Source organism: Talpa europaea, assembly GCF_964194135.1.
Source record: "Talpa europaea genome assembly, chromosome: 3".
In the NCBI taxonomy this organism is placed as follows: domain Eukaryota; kingdom Metazoa; phylum Chordata; class Mammalia; order Eulipotyphla; family Talpidae; genus Talpa; species Talpa europaea.
Window position 1 is genome coordinate 75828726 of NC_140069.1, and position 24380 is coordinate 75853105.

The following is a 24380-nucleotide window of genomic DNA, read 5'->3' on the forward strand; positions in this document are numbered from 1 at the left end:
ATTTTAACCTTTGTTTTGCGAGCATCTTCTCCTGTTCCATAGGCTGCCTTTTTGTTTTAATAATGGTTTCTTTCACTGTGATGCATTTCCATTTGTTTACATTTTCTTTCGTTACTTTTACTGTTGGAGAGAAACCTACAAAGACAACACTAAAACTGATGTCAGAGACTCTTTCAGCTATGTTTTATTCTATGTATTTTTTTATTTCAGGTCCTATATTCAAGCTTTTGATTCAATTTTAGTATATGGTGTAAAATAGTGTTCTACTTTTACATGTGACTGTTCAGTTTTCCCTATACTAACTAATGAAGAGACTTCCCTTTCTCCATAATATTGGCTCCATTGTCATAAATTAGGTGCCCATACATCTGTGGTTTTCTCAATTTCATTGATCTGTGTATCTTGTTTTTATTCTAATGCCATACTGTTTTGATGAGTGTAGAATAATTTGAAGTAAGAGAGCATCACTCCTCCATTATTGTTCTTTTTTTCTCAGAATTGTTTTGGCTATTTGAAGTCTTTTATGGTTCCTTAAAATTTTAAGATTTTAGGGGCTCTATTTCTGTGAAAATTGCATTGGGGTCCGATTAGTGATAGCACTGAATTTGTATATATTTTTTTTAGATAGAGTGGTCATTTTGACAGTATTGATTCTTTCAATCCATTGGCATGGAATATCTTTTCATTTCTTTATGTCTTCTTCAATTTCTTGCACATCTCCCTGTTTCTCCAAGTTGGCCACTCCAGGTGTGTCAACTTCATGGACCACACCCACCTGCTTGTTGTTTGGGAACAGTCCTGTTTGTGTGGCTGTCAGTATTGCCAGGCAGTGATACTTCAGTTGGGCTTGACCCTGGCCTTGGACTAAGGTGTGCTCAGTGAGTAGTATTGTGGGCCCAGACCTGGTGGGTGGCTGCTTAAGTTGCTGTGGGACATGGACTTGGATGAGTAGGTTGCCTACAGTGTTGGTGTTTGCTGGGCCATCAGAGGTGTGCAGTTGCTAGCAGCCCACAGTGTCAAGATGTGTGGCCCTCAGGTAGCTAGCTTGATTGTGGAAGGTGGGTGGGGTAGCTGGGCTGCTGGAGGTGGTGGTTGTAATATAGTGACTGTGTGGGTGCTGATGGATGGGGACTTGAGGGTTTACCTCAGGTGGTAAAGTGGGTCTTGCAATTGCAGTTGGCCTTGTTGGTGTGATTGGAGCCCTCCCCTGGGGCCTTACTGCCTGCTTTGTGGGCAATGAGGGCCTTGCAGGCACAGCAGGCCTTGAGGGTACATAGGTGGGTTGTAGGCCACTGCCTAGCTGTGGCCTGTGCTGAGGTGCTTGGAGCCTAGATGGCACTGCCTCCTTAACTGTAGCACGCATGAGCCAAGGCGGTGGGGAGGTAGGTAACAGCGGGATCTGGCAGGCATCGGGTGGTGAGGAGAACCTTTCTGCTAGTGGTGTCTGTTCACCAGCCCTCTGTGTTTAGCAGAGTGCTGGCTGGACAGCTGCAGACATATAACTTGCTTGCCAGCAGGCAAATGGTGACTAGCAGGGTCCTGACTTATTTGTGTGACTCCTCCTGTTTGTCCCTCGGCCCCTCTCTGGCTTGGCTTTTCCTGGAGTGTTGGTGAAGCCCTCATCAGGAATTGTTCCTCAGGGTCTAGTGATGTGGATGGTGGGTTATAAGGTGGCATCCAGCTGTGCTCTTTTCAGCAAGGTTGTGGGAGTTTGCCAAAATGGACTCCAAGGCTGGGTCACTTCATAGTGTTTATTGTCTCCCAGGCCAGGGCTGCTAGGGTAGTAGTGGGCTTCCTTCACCCGCAGGTCAGGTGCTATTCAGACTAGTGTTATCGCTTTAGGTCCCAGAAAAGTAGAATGTGCTCACAAGACTGTTCAGGGCAGGTTCTTAATCTCTGCACGGTCCTTAACTTTCCTGTGCTCACTTCCCTCTGGCCCTCAATGCAGGGGTTCCTGGAGCTTGTCTCTGCTATACTGGATCATAGGGTTGGGGTGCAGGGTATTAGGCACAGTTCTCTTCCTACTCCCCCAGAGAAAACTTCCCATACGTTAACAGTTCTTACCATTTGCACCTGTTGTGCCCAAGATGGGGTTTCTTTCTTGACGAGAACTTTTCTTTGTCTTTCCTATTAGTGTGGGTGCTACATTTTTATCCTTTGTTTTGGAAGTTACATTATTCTCTCTTCAGGTCTGCTTCTGTGTCGATCAGTTTGTATTTAGTTGTAGATTTGTTATGATTGCCAAGGGAAAAAAGGGCAACTGTTCCCTATTCTGCCACCTGGGGCCCTGCCTCTCAAGGCTTTTGTTTTCTAGGAGGTTACATTAGAGGTTAGGGAAAGCAATTACAAAAAATAAATAATAAATAAATCAGGCAATAAGCCCAGTGCAGAAATAAGACAATAGAGACATGTAACGGGGTAACTAGTGTAGGCTGGGCAGTTGGGAGTGGCCTCTCATGAAGAGATAGAAATTTATGAGGAAAGGTAGTTTTAGGAAACAACTGCATTCCATTTTATGTATGCTGAGTTTCAAGAATCCTTAGGAAATGTAACGGAATATTTCTATTGAGATAACTAGGTCAGCGACATAAAATGAGTTTGGGATTTGGGACCTTATGGGTGGTTGATGCCAAGAGAGTTGATAACATTGGTAGAGAAATAGGTTATTACTGGGAGATATCTGGGTTCTTTGCCTGCCACTTGTCAGAGCCATAAAGAGCAAAGAGGGATTGGATCTTTATAACTTGTGCTTTTTTTTTTTTTTTTGATTAGTTATGCCAGCAGTTCTGAGAACGGCCGGGCCTCATGCTCCAAAAAAACCATTCTAACACCTCATCTCACTGTTTTATAGTGAGTTAAACAAAGACAGCTAGTTATCAGTGAGCAGGCTTTCACCCCATGCCATTCACAACTCTGGTAATTTGTGGCCACTCATTCTCCCCATAGCTCCCCCTCTCCAGGCATCTGGATTTTAGGAGCAGTTCCCTGGCTCCTGGGAATGATCAGCAGTAAAGGCGTCCATCATTCTTCCTAGGTGCCTCCTAGACTCAGAAGTTAACTCAGAGCAAACAGGTCATAAGTCAAACAGTTGGGTATGTGCAGATCCCTGAAAGATGTCTGGTGCCCTTTTCATCCCCCTCCATAGCCCCAGTCAAATTGAGACGGCAAGATGAGGGCCAATGACAGACCCTTCAAGAGGACCAATATTTAAGGAATGAGCATGAAAGGAGCCTGCAGAAGAGTCTGAGAAGAAAACACCCGAGATGTAGAAGGAAATAAGGAAGAAACTTAGAAGATTAGTATCTCAAAAAGCAAGAATGGAGAGAATTTCAAAAGTGAGGCAGTGCTAGGACTGTATTTTACGATGGGAGATCAAGTAGGTGAGGACTAAGCATACGTTGCCTTTGGTGAACTTCCAGAGAGGGTCTGGTGGATGGTGGGGTAAGGCCTGTTTACAGGAATGGGGCTCTACAGAAGGCGAGGAAGTGGAGACAGTGGTCACCATCTATTATTTTGCGAGTCTTAACTATGATGGGCATGCAAAAATATGTGGCAGCGGGCATAGGAACATGATAAGGCAAAGGAAGTCTTTTAAAAATAGAAGTCTTAGTGCTGAACTTAATGTAGTATATGCAGATGTTGATTTATAGTGATGTATGCCTGAAGCTGATAAAATACAATGCCATGTTGCTTCAACAACAAATTACTTAAAAAAAGAATATGTAAAAAATAAAAGAATATAGAAAATGATCACCATCATTTTGAGAAGATGACAGTGGCAGTGACAATGGGGGGATGATTTAGGACGGAGGATGTATGGGCACGAATGGGGCAATGAGCTGAGGGTGTTGCCAGTGCTGAATAGAGTGGTGAGGGCTGTGCCTCTGGACCCAAGCTTGATGAAGCAAGATGCAGTGCTTGAGGAGGAAAATAGCCTGGAAGAAAAGGAACAGTGGTCACTTGGAGAATGGAAGTGAATGAATGATCTTGTGGCCTAGAAAATCAGGTGAGGCGGTGCCACTCGATTTTCTCAAATCAGTTGTGAATGATGCCACATTCACCTATGCAGTGGTAAGTCGTTGCAGGATGCACATAAACAAAGATGCTAAAGTCAGAGCAATCAGTGAGTTAGGGCTTTAGTTGCACATTGATATGGGCAACTCAGGATCTTAGCTGTGTCAGAATTTGGTGAAGAAGAGAGAGAGAAATGGTGCTGTGGTGCCAAGTGAATTGGGTGGGTAGGTGAGGTTGGGGTGGAGGTGGGGACTTGGAGGTAGGTGGATGAGTCGTGAAGACATTGAATATGGGCGGCATAAATCTCAGATGAACATGTGAAACAAGCTCATGGAATCAGGGGGAGAAATAGAAGAAAACTTTTTTTAATCCCATTCCATCCCCCTGGTAAATGAGAGTAGCAAAGATTGCTTCCTCCACTGCAGGGAGAGAAACAGTGACCAGCCCCTTGGGGAGGCAGGCTTTTCTTCAGATATCAAATGCAGAGGGGAGAGTGGTTTGGCATGCAAATTTTGGCTGTTATAAGCTCAACAGTTAATCCTTTCCATTATTTCCAAGAACAAAGAAAAGAAATGACTTAATAAAGAAATGAAGTTGATCTTGACAGCTAACCACAAGGGGCCCAAGAATGCCTCATAGAAGTCCTCTGTGGGAGATGTTATTGCCTTAGAGTCCCTTGTTTATGAAGAACTTGTGAAATAAGACCTCTCAAGCAGACAACTCAGAATTTTCAGAACTCGGCTCTCTGTGGATGTGAATTTTACTTTTGGTGACTTCAGCTTTTTACAAGCCAGGGTTACTGTCAGCATATGCTCTTCAATGGAGTCGGTGTCAAGTTTGTTCATTGGCTTGTTCATTTCATTTATTCATGGAATACTGCCTGCATGCTGGCTCTCTCCCAGGTACTGTAGTAGGTGTTGGGTCTATAGCAGTGAACTAGCCAAAGGTAGTCCCAATTTTGAAGGTTTCTCTGATTTCATAAATTGGAGAAAATGGCTACATGTTAAGTTGCATCAGAAATGATGAACACTTTTTCCAAATTTAATACATCCTAGTTGATTCAATTTCTACATTCAAAAAACCAAAAATAATGGACAATTATAGCTGCTTGTTTAGTCATTCTAAATAAGGTATTTCCTTCTGGCATTGTGCTAGTGATTTCTCTAAATAATCATGGACATTACCAAGTTGAGACATATTGTGCATCAGACAACAAAACTTTAAGGTAGAAGCGTGGGGGTTCTTGTTTTTGTAAAATGTATCCATATTTTGTATTCTATAGAAAATCCCTTGTAAATAAATAAGAAAATGCAAGAACTTAAAAACAAGCAAAACATTTGAATAGGTGACTTACAAAAAGAGAAATATGAATGGGCAGTAAATAAATGGGAAAAAATTATTAACTCAATTTTAGTTAAAGGAATATAAATTTAAAAGTCAGTGAAATCTAACTTTTGCTTATCAAATATACAAAGATTTTGGATGAAGTCCTATTAAAGTTGAGGATTATATAAAGTCCCATTCTATGTGGGAGCAATTTGGCTGTGCATGTGAAAACTTCTGTTTTGTTTTTGTTTTTTTTGTCTTTCCATCAACCTTTATACTCAAGACACTAATTCTGAGGAAATGGGAAGGCTGTACACATAGTTTAAATTCATAGATCTTCATTGGTGTGCTGTTTATCATAGTGAAAAATCAATGCAAGTAAAACAATAGCCCCCAATCAGCCTCAATTATACCCTTCCCTCCTGTTTTCATCAACCTCTGTTTATACTTGACCTGTTCTTGGGGCAGGCTGTTTGTCCTCTTAAACAGATGTTTGCAGCTGGCAACAAGGCCCATTTTCCCCCTCCTCTCACTTCTTTTTAGTTGTTTCTGCCTTATCTCCTTTTTATTTCAGAATATTTGAATTTTGAGTGACAGGCATATTTTATATTCATCTTGTATTAACTGCCAACTGCCCAAGATATTTTTTCCTGCCACCTTATACCCCATTCCTATATATCCCATTGGCCCTTACTCTCTCCCTTTCCTTTTAGCCTCAGAAATCTCATTTCATTTATGAGTGTCTGTTCATTTATACTTATTTTAGTTTGTCCTTTCAGCCATTGTGATTCCTGGTTTTGCTCATATATACGAAAGCATTCAATATTTGTCTTTATCTTTCTGACTTGCTTTACTGCACTAATTCCCTTGAGCGCCTCTATTTTGCTACAAATGATAACATTTTGTTTTTTCCTTATAGTTGAATAGTATTCCATTGTGTGGCTATGCCATATCTTTTTATTTTTAATTGAGGTAACATTTTGTTTTACAATATTGTAAATGATTTAGGGATATAGGATCTCACCCTCAGGTATATTCGGACACCACATCTGTATTACAACATCACATCTGCCACAGAGGTGCCCATAGTCCTCCACCACAGCACATTGCATACCACACCTTCTTTATCCAGCCCTCTCTCTGGGCACTTAAGCCATTTCCATATCTTCGCTATTATAAATAATGCTGCAGTAAACATTTTGGGACATATAATTTTTTAAGTTAATGTTTTCCTGTTCTTCAGATAGAAACTCTAAAATGGGACTGCTGAGTCATATGGTGTACATCCATTTTTAGTTTTTTAAGGTAGGTCCAGAATGCTTTCCAAAATGGTCATACCAGTTTACATTTCCACCAACAATGTATTACATTTTCTGTTTTCTCCACATTCTCTCCAGTGCTGATCATGTGAGTCTTTTTTACATATGCAGTATTCACTGATATGAAATATTTCATTGTTGCTTTGACTTCAGTCTCCCTTATTAAAAATATTGAAAGTTTTTCCATGTATCTATTGGCCTTTCTCATTATTCTGTTAGGAGAATTGTCAGATCTGCTCCCATTTATTAATATGTTTTTGTTGTCAGATTGAATTTTTTTTTTTGTATATCTTGGATTTTAAACCTGTTTTGGTTATATAATGTGTGAGTATTTTCTTACATTCAACAGCATGTCTTATTAATCTACTTGTATTTTTATTTTCTCAATGTATAAGCTTTTTAATTTCAGGTAGACCCAATTACTTAGTTTTGTTTTCATTTCCATTGCTATAGGGGTCTAGTCTCCAAAATCATCTTTATCATTTATGTCATTTAATGTATCACTGATGTTTTCTTCTTTTTTTTTATTGTTGTGGGTCTTAAGTCTAAGTCTTTAATCCATTTTGAGTCTACTTTTGTTTATGGAGTTAGGGGATATTCCAACATCATTCTTTTGCATTGGCATCTAGTATTCCTAGTACCATTTGTTAAAGGTACTGTATGGTCAGAGATTTTTTTATTATAAATTAGGTATTGATATATGAATTTATTTCTGGGCTTTCAATTCTGTTCCATTAATCCAAGTGCCTGTTTTTATCCAAATACCATATTGTTTTAATTACTCTTGATTTGCAGTATAGTTTAAAATCCGATAACATGAGACCTTTTCCCCTCTTTTTTCTCAGGATTGTTTTCATTCCTCAGGGCCGTTTATGGGACCATATAAATTTTATTTTTTATCTATTTTCTTGAAGAATATAGTTGGGATTTTAATGGGGGTTGCATTAAATCTTTATGTTGCTTTGGTAGAATAATCGTTTTGACTATATTTGATTCTCTTCATGCATGAATATGGAATACATTTCTATCTCTTTATGTGTTATTCTATATCTTTTTACAGTGAAGATTTTAGAGTTTTCTGTTTATAGTATATCGTGTAAATACTGTTAGTTTCACTTTTTTTTCAATCTGGATTCCTTTTATATCTTATTGTTACTTGATTGCTCTAGATAAAATCTCTAATACTAAATAGAAAGGGTAACAGTGATCACCCTTTCCTTGTTTTTGATCTTTTTTTAAAGATTTATTTTTATTATTTATGTATATGAAAACTGGGGTGTGGGCCAGAGGTTCAGGGGGTGAGAAGATTCACCAGCGACAATGGAGAACAGGTGGATCTACTGAAATATATTGCTGAGGGGAGCGGCAGGCAAAATAAAAGAGGTCTGCTGCACCATGTGGGTTAGCTCCTTGGCTGGGAATCACATTCATGTGACAGTAGCTGGTGATAGCTTGATAGTGCTGAGACTTTAACCCCTGTGCCACCAGGGAGGCCCTCCTTGTTCTTGATCTTAATGGAAGAGCTTTGGGTTTCTCACCATTAAGTATTATATATACATACATACAACACAATTTTATATGTATATATATATAAAATGATGTACTCATTTTTGATATTTTAAATTTTTTTTAAAGAGGCATGTATTTTTATTTATTTATTTGTTTGTTTTTTGTTTATTTGTTTGTTTATACATGCACTGGGTACAGTCAGAAGCGCGGGAGGGTGAGAGAATTCACCAGAGCCAGAGCGGGGAGCAGAGCAGGCAGAAGGACCGAAGTACACTGCTGAGGGGGGCAGCAGGCGGCAGGAGAGGTCTGTGTGCCATGGGGGACCCTCCTCCGGTGGCCAGGGAGAAGCCGGGGATCGAACCAGTGCTGCAGAGGCTGCGGGCAGCTTCGCAACCCAGCGCTCAACCACTGTGCCACCGGGGAGGCCCCATTTTTGATATTTAATCCTGTGTGGCTTTTTGCAGTAACTTTAATATACACATGCTGTTTTGAAATCTACCTTTTTCTCTTACCAGTATGAATAGAACGTATGTTCATAAATCGATGGGCCTGCCCATATTCCTCTAACTGAATGTTAGTTCCTGGAGCCAACTTAGCCTACCACTAGGTATGCATCCAGAGTTGAATGGACTCCTTTGTTGCATAATTGAATTAGGAAAGGTATGAGTATAAGGAGTTCCTCATACCTTTACGTATGAGGAATTGAGGAATTGAGTTTATTGGGGTCTAGAGAAGAGGTCATGGATTGCTATTTAAATTGGCTCAGGTAAACTCTGTAAATGATCAAATGAGCTATTTCCTGATGCACAATATTGTCAATGAAACTTCAAACTCTCCTCTCCCATCTACCTGCTGCTTTACTTAGCCTCTTCAAATTTAGGTCCAAACCCTTTCCCCTGTCTCAAACATGGTCAGGGGTTGCATATAACCATTACCTGCAAATAATCAACATGCTTAGGGTCCTCTGTCATAGTGCAGCAGTATGCCTCACCAGGCTTCTGGCCAACCCTCCCAAGTAGTTACTATTTCCCAAATATATTTTGGCCAGATTTTACACACACACATACACACACACAGTAAAATTATGTATCTAATTTTAAATCAGTTAAAAGAAAAATACATGAAACCTGAGCCTCCCTGGTGGCGCAAGGGGTTAAAACGCAACCTATGAAGCTATCAGCAGCCTTTGCGGCCTCAGTTTGATCCCCAGCCAGAGAGAAGACCCACATGGCACAGCAGACCTCTCCTGACTTGCCTGCTGCTCCCCTTAGCAGTGTTTTTCCGTCAGTCTTCTTTTTTTCTGTTCCCCACTCTGTCTCTGGTGAATCCTCTTTCACCCCCCACACCTCTGGCCTGTACCCCAGTTCTTGTATGCATAAATAAATTAATCTTTAAAAAAAGAAAAATATGTGAAATCATGGACACATGATCACTCTAAGTATAGAGAATTAAGAAGAAGTATAGAGAATTAAGTGGAAAGATTGTAGGAATTTAAATTACAGAGCAAATTAAAATAAATCTTACTGCTGAATTAAATTTACTACGCAATATTATTTCATTTTTGAATTTCTATATTGGACTTCTAGCCTTCGTTTTGTTAAAATTTGATACCCCCAAACTCATGGGAAGACATAGATTTTGGTAGCACTGAAATAATATTTATGCTTAGGCAGAATTTCTTGGTAAATACCCCTGCTGCTCTTTTGTGTTTTCTTTCTTTAGATGCAAACATTGGTTCTCCACTTATTAATTGCTTACCCTTCAACAATTAATCTTTCTGTACCTTAGTTTTCCTGCATATAAAATGATGATCACTCCCTTGAGGGTGGTTTTGAGAGCTAAATGACTGTATGTGTAAAGTGCTTAGATGGCTAGTTTCTTGTCTTTAATGATGATGGAACTTTCATCCACTTTTGCTTATTGGAGTCTTAGGAACCTTACCACAAGGAACAGCTCAACCACAAGAAGTGCCCTTTTTCTATCTTTTTATCTCACTGTTTAAATTATCTGAGTGCCTGTGTGTGTAGGTATATTACTTTTCTCAATTGCATCATAAACTCCTGCTTATTCCTTCATAGGGCCTACCTGATGATTCTGGTATCTGCATCCTTACTTGCTCTTGATCAAGATCTTGAAACTAATTAGCCAACCAGGACTTTGGGGTTATTTTTCATAATGTCATTTAAACAATAACATGACTTCAATCGAAGAAGTTATCTGCTCAGATGGATTGAGAAGGATCAAATTGTAGAGTCCAAAGAGTCCCAATTTTGAGACACAGAGTTTATACTGGGAGTACTAGCCTGAACCCAAGTCTGATTGGTGTGCTTACAACTAGGGACCTAAAAATGAAGACTGAGGAGTCTTTGCTCATGTCACAGAACCTCCTTCCTACACCCGCCTCCCATGAATTTGCCTCATAACATGTCTGAGATATTTTGATTGAAAAACTTGCATTTTCATTTGCCCAGTGACAGATAGCACACTCTAACTAGAGTTATAGTGGAGTTGTTTTTTAACCTCTGTCAAAGAAATTTCAGAATCCAAATATATGACAACAATATTAAGACAACTCATTTTATAAAATTTAACAATTAGCTTCTCTATCTTAAAACCTTTACAAAATACATATCTAAAACAAGTCCTGGGCTGCCCCGGTGGCGCAGTGGGATGAGCGCCACACTGTGAAAATGTCTGCAGCCTCTGCGTCACGGGTTCGATTCCCGGCCAGCCAGGGAGAAACCCACATGGTGTGGCAAACCTCTCCTGTCTTGCCCGCTGCTCCCCTCAGCAGTGTCTTTGGTCGGTCTGCTTGTTCTGCTCTCTGCTCTGTCTCTGGTGAATTCTCTCACCCTCTCGCACCTCTGACCTGTACTCCAGTTCTTGTATAAATAAATAAATCTTTTTAAAAAATAAATAAAACTAGTCATTAGGGCAGTGGTTCCAAAAGTGTTAATTCTGAACCAGTAGCATTCCCCTAAAACTTGTTAGGAGAACAAATTCTGAAGTCCTACCTCAGATCTACTGTATAAGAAACACACCCCAGATATTCCACTGTCTTAGGGAACTATATTCTAGGGGAGGTTGTACTCTATATGCCAAAAAATATTTTTTTGTTCATTAACAGATAAAGAAAAGTTGGACATGTTTTAGGTTAAATATTTAATTTAATGTTATTCAAAAGTATTGTAAAGAAAACCTCTTTTTAATACATTTCATTGCCGTTACAAGCTCAGTTTTGCTAACTGATTTTCTCTCTCTTTCCTCTTTGTATCTGAACTTGGTAGACGAGTTGGATTTTATGTCAATACTTTCAAAAATGTCTCTAGCCTTGAGGCCAAATTTCATAAGGAAATTGCAGTGGTGAGTAATAATTATTATTTTGACTTATGGATCGTAAAGTAAATAAACATTTATTTTGGAAGTAAATGAAATGGCATAGCCATTATGCAAAGAATTCACTTTCTTACAAAGTTGTTTATAGCGACCCCATAGTTCTCTGTATTTTCTAAACATTTTAGTTTGTGTCTGTTTTGTTTGTCTTTTTTTTTTTTTTCTCTTAGAGTTTCATACTTTAAGCTGAGGAAAAAAAATCATTCTTCAAGTATTCAACAGTATCATTGTCCAGTAACATTTTCTTGCTTCACTAGGGTGGTTGTATAACTTTATTATATCCTGGGAGTCCATGTAAGCAATGATGAGTTTTGTTTTCTGCATTGTACTCTGGTTAATAAAAATCATTTTTTATAGTTTGTGTTTATGACCTTTCATTTTTGATGTGAATTTCAAATTGGACCATATATAGAATTTAATTACCCTGAGACCATCTATACTCTTGAAAGATTTTTATTTTTCTAATAAACAACTCCTTTCTTTGTGCCTGAATTGGCACAAGAAGACTTGTAGCTAATAGATAAATGACCTCTGTTCCCTTAGCTTTGCCACAAGCTGTTTGAAGTGATGACAAAACTGGGTGACCAGCATGCTGACAAGGCCTTCACCATTCAAGGAGCTCCCAGGTAGGCCACGCCCATCAGAACCAAGCCAATGTCTGTGTAGCTTTAATGCAATGCTTGTTGAAATGTCTGCAGTCTATACCAGCCTATATTATTTTGCTAATACTGTAAGAATCTGGAAGGAGCCTTTCCACCCCGAGGCGAATACCAGCCTCATTTCTGTACTTAAAACATTTACCTTTAGTCTTCAGATATATACACCAGGGGTATTTCACTGTAGAATTGATGGTCATCCTCTCTGTGTTTCCCATGAGAGCTAACAGCAATGATATAAAGTTAAAATTTATAATTTCTAGTCATATACGTGTTACTTTCTTTGGAAAAGAAAAGAATTCCCATGGTCCAAAACAGTTAGTCCAGATACTCCTGATCATTGGTGCTGACATCTTTAAGAAGCCACTTGGGGAAAGGAAAGAGAAAGTAGGTGAGACCTTCCCACTCTCTTTTCTCTTAACTTGACCTTGCAAACACTGCATAGTTTTGCTTTAATTTCACATTGTTATTTTGAGCATACCAATAAAATATGTCAAGCCCCAGTGATCTGCAGAAAAATAGGTGTATATTAGCTTCCTACCAGCTTTCTCCTGTGACTTTGCAATCTCTTTTAATCCATCCTTCTCAGGTGTATGTACTCAAGAAATACAGGCTATTGATACTTTGGCTAGAAGTCTGAAGACACAGCTTTCAGTTTTATGACTATAATTAACTTGCTTTTCATTGTTTAAATACAATAACCTCTGTGGTTGAAGATCTCATTTTCTTAAATCAATAGGAAAAAAAAAAGGTGATATTGAACTAACTGACTTCTATGGCAAGGTGCAGGCCTGACAATTCTCTAATTGTGATTTTAACATCAATCAGTGCATACACTCATGTGCACACATTTATAAAACATACTTACACACATACAGCACCATCTGCATGCATTAGTGTTTGGATCCCTCTGGAGATAGCTAATTTTCTTACTTGTTGGTTTTTGGATTGGGTGTTCCTGTAGCCTCTGCTATGACTGCCAGACTATGTGAGCATTTAATATATATTCTGTGTCCTAAAAGAGACCTAAAGGAAAACATGAAAGGTGTGGAGATATGGTTTCCATAGTCATATCAATATGGGAGTAGGAAGAAAGAATGAATTATAACAAGAATGTCAAAAAGACATTTGGGTATTTTAGAAAGTAAGTGCATGAAAACATTCAGACTTGCTTCCTTATAGAGAGATGGAAGGGATATAAATACACCTGAAAATTCAGTGTTTCAGAATCAGATTAAATAGAAAGAAAGTGGAGCCATGGTGACTTAACCAATGTTCCTTTCCTTTCTCTCAGTGATCCTCTTCAGAATGAGGTAGTGAGTGAGTCCAGTGGATTCTCTGTTGAGCATAGATTGAGACTGTGCTACTTGACAAAGGCCATGATTTGATGGCACATTCTCTCTTAAGGTCCCATTTTATCCACTCTTGAATATGTAGACCATGCTTTTGTGCATGTGTTCATTTATTTTGGGGTGCAGACCCTTAATCTGTAGACTAGAAATTCTTAGCAAGCAGGCTGTGTCTTGAGTCCCCTCTCAGTCATTGCACTTGAGCTGTTCACAAACATCTGGTCTGGAGCCAGGAACATGGGTTCTCAGTAAATACTGAATCTTGTCTATCACATAATTTACACATTTCAAGGTGTCTAAATTGAGTCATTGTTATATAAGATATAGAAAGAGAAACAATGAGCCGATTTCTAAACCTGATCAGAAAGCCCTCCTACAGAATCTTAACACTCTCTAGCGACACCTCTTAATATCAAATTTATAATTTTCAGTGTAGGTTTTTCTACAGATTATGACTTATATTTGAAAGTTCTTGTAATTCTCTTTGGTACAGTAAAAAGAGCAGTTTTGCATTAATAGGCCCTAATTCAGAGTTACTAACATCTCTGTACCCCACTTATCTGTTTAATGAGAAAAATAATGCATGGGTATTGCATTGATTGGAGATAATAGATGAATATGGCCTGGCACCCAGTGGGCAATATATGATACCAATTACCACAAAACTGTTAATAGTGATCAGAATTAAGCAGAAGTAGGAATAGATCACAAGAAGTACCTGTGATGCTCAGGAATTCTCTGGTGTTCCTTAGAAGGATGCTTGCTTGCTGTCTGTTCCTCTAGTGATTCAGGTCCCCTCCGCATGGCAAAGACACCATCACCACCCGAGGAAGCGTCACCCATCCCAAGCCCGACAGCTAGTCCCAACCATACGCTGGCACCTGCATCCCCCGCACCAGTGCGGCCTAGGTCACCCTCACAGGTAGGAAGAAATCGAATACATTGGGGAGGACCAGAAGAACTTGTGGTGAGATGACTCCATCTGGGGTAATCCTCTGCTGCTGGAGTTTCCAGATGGGAGACTTTCTGATGTGAGTCTTCAGGTATTGTGTTGGTCACTAAGGAATCAACTTGTTTTTCTTATTTGGATGTTTGTATTCACACCCATACTCTATGCTCGAGTGTGTCCAGACTTTACCACAATCTCAGCTCCCTCAGGTGATCATGTTCTCCTCTTGAAGATCCTACAATCTTCAAGAAACCTCCAGTGTCTAGCATGTTAGATTACACTGCACAAGTAGGACCAAGAAAATGTTAGATTTGTGTCATTTTAGATTCTTTAATATTACACGTAGTGTATTGCATGAGGCACAATTCAGCGAAAGTGTATGGAACAAATAATTGAAAAAAAGGGTAAAGGAAGTAGGTGAAATTGGGCTGAAAGTTGGTGAAATTCCTATAGGAAAACTTGCAGTCTCCAGTCCAGTTCATGTGTCCATGTGTATGGATTGAAGCTAAGGAAAGTAGAAAGAAGGTAGTTGCAAGAGATCAGCAAAATACCTGAGAGGAAAGTGAAATGTATGATAACTGATTTCAGCATAAAGCTGCTTGATTTTAATTTTAAAACTTGAATTTATTGCTGAAGTGAGAAATCATTTTCAGTTTACTTCAGAGAAAGTATCACCTTAGCTTAACGACTTCAAAGGGTAGGCACCTGGCTGGAGGCCCTGTGTTAAGGTGCATGAAGTCTCCTACTGTTCAGTTTTTCTCACTTGACCCTTGCACCTCAGCACTCAGAGAATTCCTGGAAGACATTCTTTTATTTTTTTTAAAGATTTATTTATTTATTTGTTTGTTTATACAAGCACTGGGTACAGTCATAAGCGGGGGAGGGTGAGAGAATTCACCAGAGCCAGAGCAGGGAACAGAACAGGCAGACTGACAAAATACACTGCTGAGGAGTGTACTTCGGTCCTTCTGCCTGATCTGCTCCCTGCTCTGGCTCTGGTGAATTCTCTCACCCTCCCTCGCTTCTGACTGTACCCAGTGCTTGTATAAATAAATAAATCTTTAAAAAAAAAAACAAAACTTAAAAAAAAAAAAATACACTGCTGAGGGGCGCAGTGGGTGGCAGGAGAGGTGTGCGCACCATGTGGGACCCTCGCCTGTAGCCAGGGATCGAACCGGTGCTGCAGAGGCTGCGGGCCACTTCACCGCCCAGCGTTCAACCGCTGCGCCACCAGGGGAGGCCCCTGGAAGAGATTCTTTACCTCAAGAACATAGGGCAGGTTCTCGCATGTTTTCTTCAACTTTGTCTCATTACTACACAGATGAGGAAAAAGCTGATGCTGAAAAATTTGGCATGAGTCATTTCCCTTAAATTTCCAGTGTCCAAAACCTAGTGTAGTGCCAGCAAGGCATAGAGTAGGCTCTCTATGATCCAAGCAGATGGGTAAAGGAGAGTCCTGGAGCCCTTGGTGGCTTTTCAAGATTTTATTGAGCTTTTACATGTAGTGCAGCACCCAGGTAAACCCGGCAGGGGGCCTGGGGGCCAGGAGGCAGGCAGGCCTTCTGGCCCCTGGTGAGTCTTCACTCTTTCTGGGCTCTCTGGCATTATCTTCTCTCATTCTTTACTCTTTCTCTTCTTGTCATTCTCGCTCTGCTCTCTTGTTCTGTTGCTCTTTTCTGCTGGTTCCATCTTTGTGACACTACCCTTATAAGCCCTGTCTCTGCCCAGGTGTGCCCACCTATGCATGTCCACACCCTCCTCCAGGTGCCCGCCATCAGGCATGCATGTAGGACCGCAGGGATCCATCATCAATGCCAGTGGCGGGAGGGCAGAAAAGCCTGATAATCACTTACCCTACACCTATTGACAACATTAAGTGAAGATTTACTAAATTTCCATATGGAGATTGAATTTCAGTTGTGATCATTCTGTCCACCTAGCTCTGTTCATGTGACGCTTCTGCATATCTCATGTGTTGTGTTTCACTGAATTAAATACTGTTTGTGTTAAATGCTTCACAGACGAGGAAAGGGCCGCCTGTTCCGCCTCTGCCTAAGGTCACCCCAACAAAGGAACTAAAGCAGGAGAACATCATCAATTTCTTTGAGGACAACTTTGTTCCAGAAATCAGTGTGACAACACCTTCTCAGGTGAGTGACTGGTACAGAGGTGGCGCATCATCCAGGTGTTGTGGCATAGGGAGTCTCAGGGGTAAGTTCTAATGAAAGTGAAAGATTTTAAAGCCAACACTATAATTGCATTTGTCTCTCAGGTTTGGATTAATTGGTTGCTATTATATATAAAACATTCTCAAGTGGGAGATGTCCAGTATTTGAAAATGTTTGCATTTATTATTGAGTAGTGCATACTTACGGAACATTGAAGAGTTCAAATGGAGGATTTTAATTATCACTTAAATCTTAGCACTCGACATAGCCACTAATGAACTTTGCATTTTTTTTTCTTATAGTGTTTTTTAAAGTGTTTGTAGTGGGGCACCCAGGCACAGGGTGGGCAGGCAGGGGCTCCTTGAAAATCTCTACAGTTTCTCTGGCCTATTTCTGGTATTCTCTCTTTGAGTATCTCGTGGTCTTGCCTCTTCTGTAGTTAGACTACTTATCCTCTTTTATCTGCTGCTGCTGCTGCTGCTGCTGCTGCTGCTTTTATCCCTGCCTCTAAACTCAGGTGTGCACTCTCACATGTGCACACACACCCATGCTCCAGGTGTCCACAATCAGGCACGCTTAACCTGTACCCACGCTCCTAAGCACCTTCTGCATCAAAATGATCAAGGCTGCAGGTGATTGCCACAGAGGCTAGTGTAGTAAAGAACCTGATTAATTCATTTACCCTACAGTGTTGTATATCAATTTTGCATCACAGAGATCTACTCCTGCCTTCTCTACTTAATTTTATTGAGAAATTTTTCATGTCATAGTTTTCTTTTCAAAAAAAGGTTTAAATAGAGTATCTATCAGATGGATATTTCAGCCTCTTTTTGGAGGCACACATTTTTCTGTTTTTTCACCTACACTTTGGTGAATATAAATATATATAAATCATGCTTGCAATTTCTATATTTCTTTCATGTTCATTTTTTTATTAGTAGATGATAGGAAAAGGCAATTAAAGAGGTGAATATTTTTAAGTTTTTTGCCCTTTAGCAAGGTGTAGAGAAAGTGGAGTTAATCAGGCTTTTTTCCACCTTCCGGCCACTAAGGCTAGCCAGCACCTGTGGCCTTGCTTTCATTGCCCACACATCATAATAAGTTGGTGAGCATGGGGCACACCCAATTGTGGACACCTGGGACAAGAATCCAACAAGCATGGGGCAAATATATCTATGAGACTGAGATCCTGCAAGAGGGAGATGGAGAAAGAACACCAGAGAGAAACTAGGGAGGAAGTGAGGAGATCATGGGGGTTGGGGGGCTCAGTTGCTGCTGGCCTCCTAGGCCCCTGCCCCCTGCCTCCATGCTTGCTAGTCTACCTGTACATGGTCCCCTGCTCAGCATTAAAAGCTTATCAGATCCATTCAGGTCTCCAAGTTTCTCTTTATCCATCTGCCTGAGTTGACAGTGAACCTGCCCAGCCTGGATGGTTGCATGGAACAACATTACATCTGTTCGTGTGATTTGACAAAGGCAAATGTCTGTGCTTTCAAAGGCATCCAGGTGCATGTGCTCCACCTACAGCTACCTGAGGGGGGGGGCGGGGTGAGGACCTGTCTCACTAGCTACCGGTTCTTCCATTACCTCATGAATAGTCTTGGCTTTCAGAGACGCTCCTTACATCATCAAAGCCATTTCTCTGTTTTAACAGTGGCAGTCCCCAGAGAAGTCATTTCAATTTCATTACCTCCTAGTGTTCTTGGTGTCAGAAATAATATTTATATTTTGTAAGAGGTGTGAATGCAATACTGTAATTACTGAGCACATCAATAACATTATGCATGTCATCCAGCTTATAGTCTCATCTTGTTCATAAAAACAGAAACCATGTTCTAATAACAGGGAGCTCAGAAATAAAACTTCAGGAGCAATCCAGTCACAAATCAGAACTTGTCATCCCTTTTGAGGTCATTTATCAATAGGTGCAATGCTTTTAGCTGTTGTTTTTCTGTTGCATGAGATGCTGGATTTGGTAAGCTAAGTAGGGCTTGAAATGTGATTTCGTAGCTCCTTTGAGGATGGGGAATTGCATGCTATCAGTGCATGAAGCAAATTATGTCTGTGGATACACAAATGCCTCCAGGAGTAATCTTAAAGCCAAATGATCTTACCTAGGCATCTGCCAGCTGCCTTGGCACCAAACTTGAACATTTTCATTTCCAAGATGTGCTGTCCCTTTATATTTGCCCACAACTCAATTTCATTCTTTCTCTTTTCTTTTTTCTTTTGCTACATTATTTCAAATTGAGTGTTTTAGAATGATAATACCTTTACTCAAGTTGCTTTTACCTGCACCATATAAGAAAGTCCTCTCAATTCCATCACAATTAGAGAATGTGGTTCCCTTGCATAGTTAGCCAGTGATATCTCCATTTAGCAGTTGAGGTAGGTGAAATAGACAACACATGACATATAGACTAGTTCTGAATAAAAATGGGGTTCAATTGTGTTTTTGTCCTTTTAAAATATTTTTTTTTACTTACTGTTGCTGGCTCATAGGAAAAGAATCATGGTAGGGGAGGAAAGAATCAAAACACTTTTTAAAATTGCAAAGACCAGGAGAGGTTCCTAAGTTCTTCAGAGAGCATTAACTTTTGCTGATGTTGTGGAGTGAGAGAGCTGGAAATGTCAAGAGTTGGTGGGAAGGGAGAGGAGATATCCTTCTAAATGGAAACTTCACTAGCTGCAGCACCACAGTGACAGAATTACCTGATGGTGCCACTTGTCAGCTAAGCTAGTCTTTATGCATGATGCTAAGCTAGTCTTTATGCATGTTGGGACAGAGGGGACCCTCTCCACCTGCCTTGTGTAACTGACTGTGCATTATGCACATTTGTCTCCCAGATGACTTTGTAAGAACTAAACCCCCAGAGGCATTGTTTGGGTGCACTTTGGGGATGCAGCTTCTCTTGTATTATTTTCTCTTAATCTGAAAATGGACAGATGGGAGTTTTTATCATTTTTTAATCTGAGAAGCAATCCTGGTATAGCAGGTAGACCAAAGTATGACTGGAAGCCTGACTGTTGCTTTAGTGGCCATTAGTCTCATGCCATGATGTCGAGAGAGGGGGGAGAGGGGAAGAGAAGCAAGGATTGGGTTTCAGCCTATTTGGTTATTGAGTGTTAAAATCTTGGTTATTGAGTGTTAAAATCTCACTTAATTTAAAAACATATGGATATTGCCTTTTCCTGAAGTGTCTTGACAAGTTCCTCAGTTCCTTATTTCTCTGTAGACTAGCAGGATGGAGCCGTTTTGTGTTACTTCAGCCTTTTGAGATCCAGTGGGTACTTTCTGGTATAGTAGATCTGGGATGGGGGTCAAGAATCTGCATTTCCAATAAGCTCCCAAGTGGTGATAATGATCTGGGATCACACTGTGTGAAACTCTGTTTAATGCCAGTATTTCCACCTGGTAAAATCAGTGCCCATGAACAAAGTACCACAGGGTAACATCTGTCTTCCAGGAAATGATCCAGTTCTGTCAAGCATATATTATGACTCCACTTACAACTGCCTCATTCAAAAATAGTTTGACTTAAAATCTTCCATATTTAGAGCTGTTGCACATGTACACATGTGTGCTTTTGATATTAGATGTGTTGATCAGATTTTACGTCAAACTACATACTCTAAGTAAATGGACTGTCTCATTTGGATAATGTTTTTGAACGTGTGCAAATGATAAAAAAGAATAAATAGAATGTCCAAGAAAAGATGAAATGCTGCAAGGAAGCAGAATATTAAAAACAGGAAGGCTAATATGTATCTGAAAAGATTTTCTCCCTGATACATCTACTATAATACAGTGTGGTTCATTTAAATTTTATTTTAATTTTAAATATTTAGTTATTTTACACTAACGGGTTTATATCTCCAATTCACTGTTTTTATTGTATGCTTAATGAGGGAAGAAAGCATTTGTATTAATTAAGCCCACCCAACCAGAAGCTCAAGATATGATGACTAGAATAGTCCTCCTCTCTGATGAATTTGGGTGGTGTCTCCTACATCAAGCCTCCTTACAAAAATTTTCTCTCGAGTGTATCCTGGGATTGGAAACAGGCCTACAGAGCCCTCTAATGGCCCAGACCTTAAATACATCATACAGTCGTCTCTGGGAAATTGCCTTTCAGATGTCTGATCATCACCACCCAAAGGTTTCTCCTGTTTTTCTGGTTCTGTGTTTACAAAAATGGACCTGACAAAAGGCCAATTCATCCTTTCTGGCGAGTGATTTGGGACTACATGTTTTACTTCTGAATATGTTGTAACTTAAGCTGTGAATTGAAATATCTTTTACCTGATAGGCTTATAAAAAGAATACACAAAAGGTTACATTAAAGAGAAACAAAAACTGAAAACTGTAACTATTTCCCAGCAAAACTCTCTTAGAAAATTTATATAATGCCACATATTTTTTCTTTAATGTTTGAAATGTATTTATAAATTTAACTATTTTTATCAGTTTTATAACTTTTATTTATTTATTTATTATTTTTTTAAATTTTCTAGAGGCATGTCTTATTTATTTATTATTTGTTTGTTTGTTTGGTTTATACATGCACTGGGTACAGTCAGAAGCGCGGGATGGTGAGAGAATTCACCAGAGCCAGAGCGGGGAGCAGAGCAGGCAGAAGGACCGAAGTACACTGCTGAGGGGAGCAGCGGGCGGCAGGAGAGGTCTGCTCACCATGTGGGATCCTCCTCTGGTGGCCGGGGAGCAGCCGGGGATCGAACCGGCTGCAGAGGCTGCAGGCAGCTTCGCAACCCAGCGCTCAACCGCTGCGCCACCGGGGAGGCACTATAACTTTTTTTTTAAATATAAGCATATTGGACATCTCTGTTTCAATTTAATATAGATGTCATTTTAAATAGTATTGAATAGTGAAAGACTATTATAAGGATGTGCCGCAACAGGTTTTACCAGTCTCCTATTATTAGGATATTTTCAGTTATTTTGTCAGCCAGCTTTATTGATGTATGATTGATATAGTGCATATATTTCAAGTACACATTTTGATAAGTTTTGGGTAGAATCAAAATAAAGACTGTATCTTCTACCTCCCCCAAAATTGCTTTGCTTTTTAATCCTGTTCTTCCCCACATAATACCCCTTCTCTAGAAAAACACTAATCTTCTGTCATCACACATTAGTTTGCATTTGCTAGAATTTTTCTGACTAGAATCATATAGTAGGTACTCTTTTGGTTTATCTTCTTTTATTCAGCATAATTATTATGAAAACATAGTTATTTGAAAAACCAGTTTAGTTATGATGTATCCATAATTTAGTTACCTGTGCTCCAGGTAACTCTTACCCTCCTTGGTCCAGTGGCTACCCAAAGTTTTTGCTTTTCATAGAGAAATAAAAAAGAAAAATAGGCAAATCAAACCTGTGAGCACGTTTCATTATGTTCACCAGAATTTATTGACTAAACACTGCAAATAATCAACCCCAAGTCAAAGGATAAGAGAGTAAACTCCATCTATCGTGAGGTCATGGTGAGGCCAGGCTTAAAGATGATACCTAAATCATGTAACTATACTAGGAGAACAGTCCCTTGATGAAAACTTAGAAATTCTAGCAGAATACACATAGTAAAATTTAGAACAAAAAAATATTATGATTGGTAATATTTTCCCATGGGATATTTTCCCCTATTGTGGTTTCCAAAACCAGAATCCTTTCTTAGAAGCATATTCCTGGTTACTTCTTTCAGACTTTTGATAGAAAATAGTACTGAAGATCAGGGTCACAAAAGGATTAAGAATGTTGGGACCACATAAATAGCAAACTTTAGTGGTGATGCAGTCACAAGGAATGGAAAAAGTTTTTTTTTTTTTTTTTTTTTTGGTGGGGGAGAGTTGTGTCTTAAGGGAAAATATATATCCCTACGTTTCACCATGTAAGGTCAGAGTTATGAACACTTCCCCAACCTTTTATCTAGGAATTCTATTACCTTGCAACCTTCCCTTTGCTCTTTTTGTAACTCTTATCAAATTATTCTTTGATAGCAGTACCTTAAATTATCACTCTCAAGATTAAGGGAGCAAAACCCAATAGAAGCTGAGTGATGAAGCCACCCTCACATTTTTTAAGATAGTCAGGTGGATACAATAGATATTTGATGACAGTAATTTTATGCAGCTGTAAGAGAGCCATAGATACACATCACTACTGATGATAGTTAATAACAACATTAGCTTCCACTTCAATTTTGTGCAACTCATATGTGTTATTTACAGTGCATTTATTGTCTTCACTAGTCATAGAAATTTTCCTAGGTTTTATTACTCTTTTTTTATGTGTGAAGAAATTGAAGGCTTGAAGAAGCAAAATTCATTGCCCAGATGTAAACAACTGGCAAATGGCAGAATTGGGGTACAAACTCAGATTTATCTCAAAATCTAACCACAACTCACTATAATCTAGTCCCACTTTTCATCTTTGAGCTCTAAATTCCCATTTGAGTGAGCTCCTTTAAAGGGATCCATTAGACTCATAAGAGACTACTGAACATATTTGTTCATTTGTTCAGCTAAACTTTTATGGAAAACCTGCATAATGTGAGAAATTCCTCTGAAGTCTCAGAGTCCCTGTTTGAGAGATGTAGCACCATCTCTCAGCAGTGGCCTGGAAACACTGGAGCTAGAGGTATCTGACTATGATCCTGCCTTAGCTGTGCGGCATCTGGGAGACCCAGAGTGATAGATAACCCAGTTCAGCCCATGCCCCCTCATTTCCAAATAGGGACATGAAGCCATCTGCCTCTTGAATTTTTGTAGTGATTATGCAGTGCAGATAAAATGCTGTTTGAGGAATTTAGCAAATTGCTTTAAAGGCAACAATAGAGTTATCCTTGTTGGATTGCAGTTACGGGCACTTATGTGAATTAAGGTTCATAAGACAAAGTCCTAGAACTGTGCCTTCACACATTCTAAGCATAATGTGTTTGCAAAATTTCAAAATATAATTTGTTCCGACATAAGTTGGTGAAAAACACAACTCACAAAGATTTTAAAAAGAGAACAAGGGAATCAATTTTGTGATTGTAATTATTCAAGACAGAGTGATCTTAAAAGATTATGATCCTGATGAAATTTTAAAAGTATGAATGAGGAGTAATTACAGTGTAAAATAGAAAACTGAAGACCAATAGCTTTACATGAAGTTTTCCTTCTACCTGAGTATTGATATAATAAATCTATTATCTCTTATGCTCACAAGCTTTTTATATACTTGTAAGTTTTAATGTTTTATGTCTTTGGCAAACATTGACTAAAATAATTCCTGCACCTTATAATCTTTCTCTAAACATCTCTATTCTTATTATGTGATACTTTATTTTTGTGACCCTTCAATTTGTAGACAGCAGATATTCAATATCAAAGCCTATGCCAAACACCAAACATGTAACTCTAATTATGTGAAAACATAATTAGACCCTAGTTCTTTTCACTGTGGTACAGTTTATAGAGACTTTTTTTCAGTTCCACCCTCTTGTTTCACTTGAGCCTGGGTTAAGCCAATTTCAAAAACCTATATTGTTTTCCTATATCATGATACCACAGTAAATGAAGAAATATTAATTTTAGTGTTGTAAGTTTTTCATTATTATCATAAAAGCCCTTCCTTCCTTCCTTCCTTCCTTCCTTCCTTCCTTCCTTCCTTCCTTCCTTCCTTCCTTCCTTCC

At 39.3% G+C, this 24380-nt stretch overlaps 1 protein-coding gene across 3 annotated transcripts in view; it reads left to right on the top strand.

Annotated features, from left to right (window-relative positions):
• The window catches only part of AMPH (amphiphysin), a gene marked incomplete at both ends in the record, with an annotated part of 242204 nt that overhangs the window by 172802 nt on the left and 45022 nt on the right, over positions 1-24380 (top strand). For all 3 annotated transcript variants that reach the window (XM_084229176.1, XM_084229177.1, XM_084229178.1), the window contains 4 exons: positions 11456-11531; positions 12105-12187; positions 14350-14488; positions 16537-16665. In XM_084229176.1, the coding sequence (XP_084085302.1) occupies positions 11456-11531; positions 12105-12187; positions 14350-14488; positions 16537-16665 (427 nt within the window). The remainder of the gene's footprint in view (positions 1-11455; positions 11532-12104; positions 12188-14349; positions 14489-16536; positions 16666-24380) is intronic.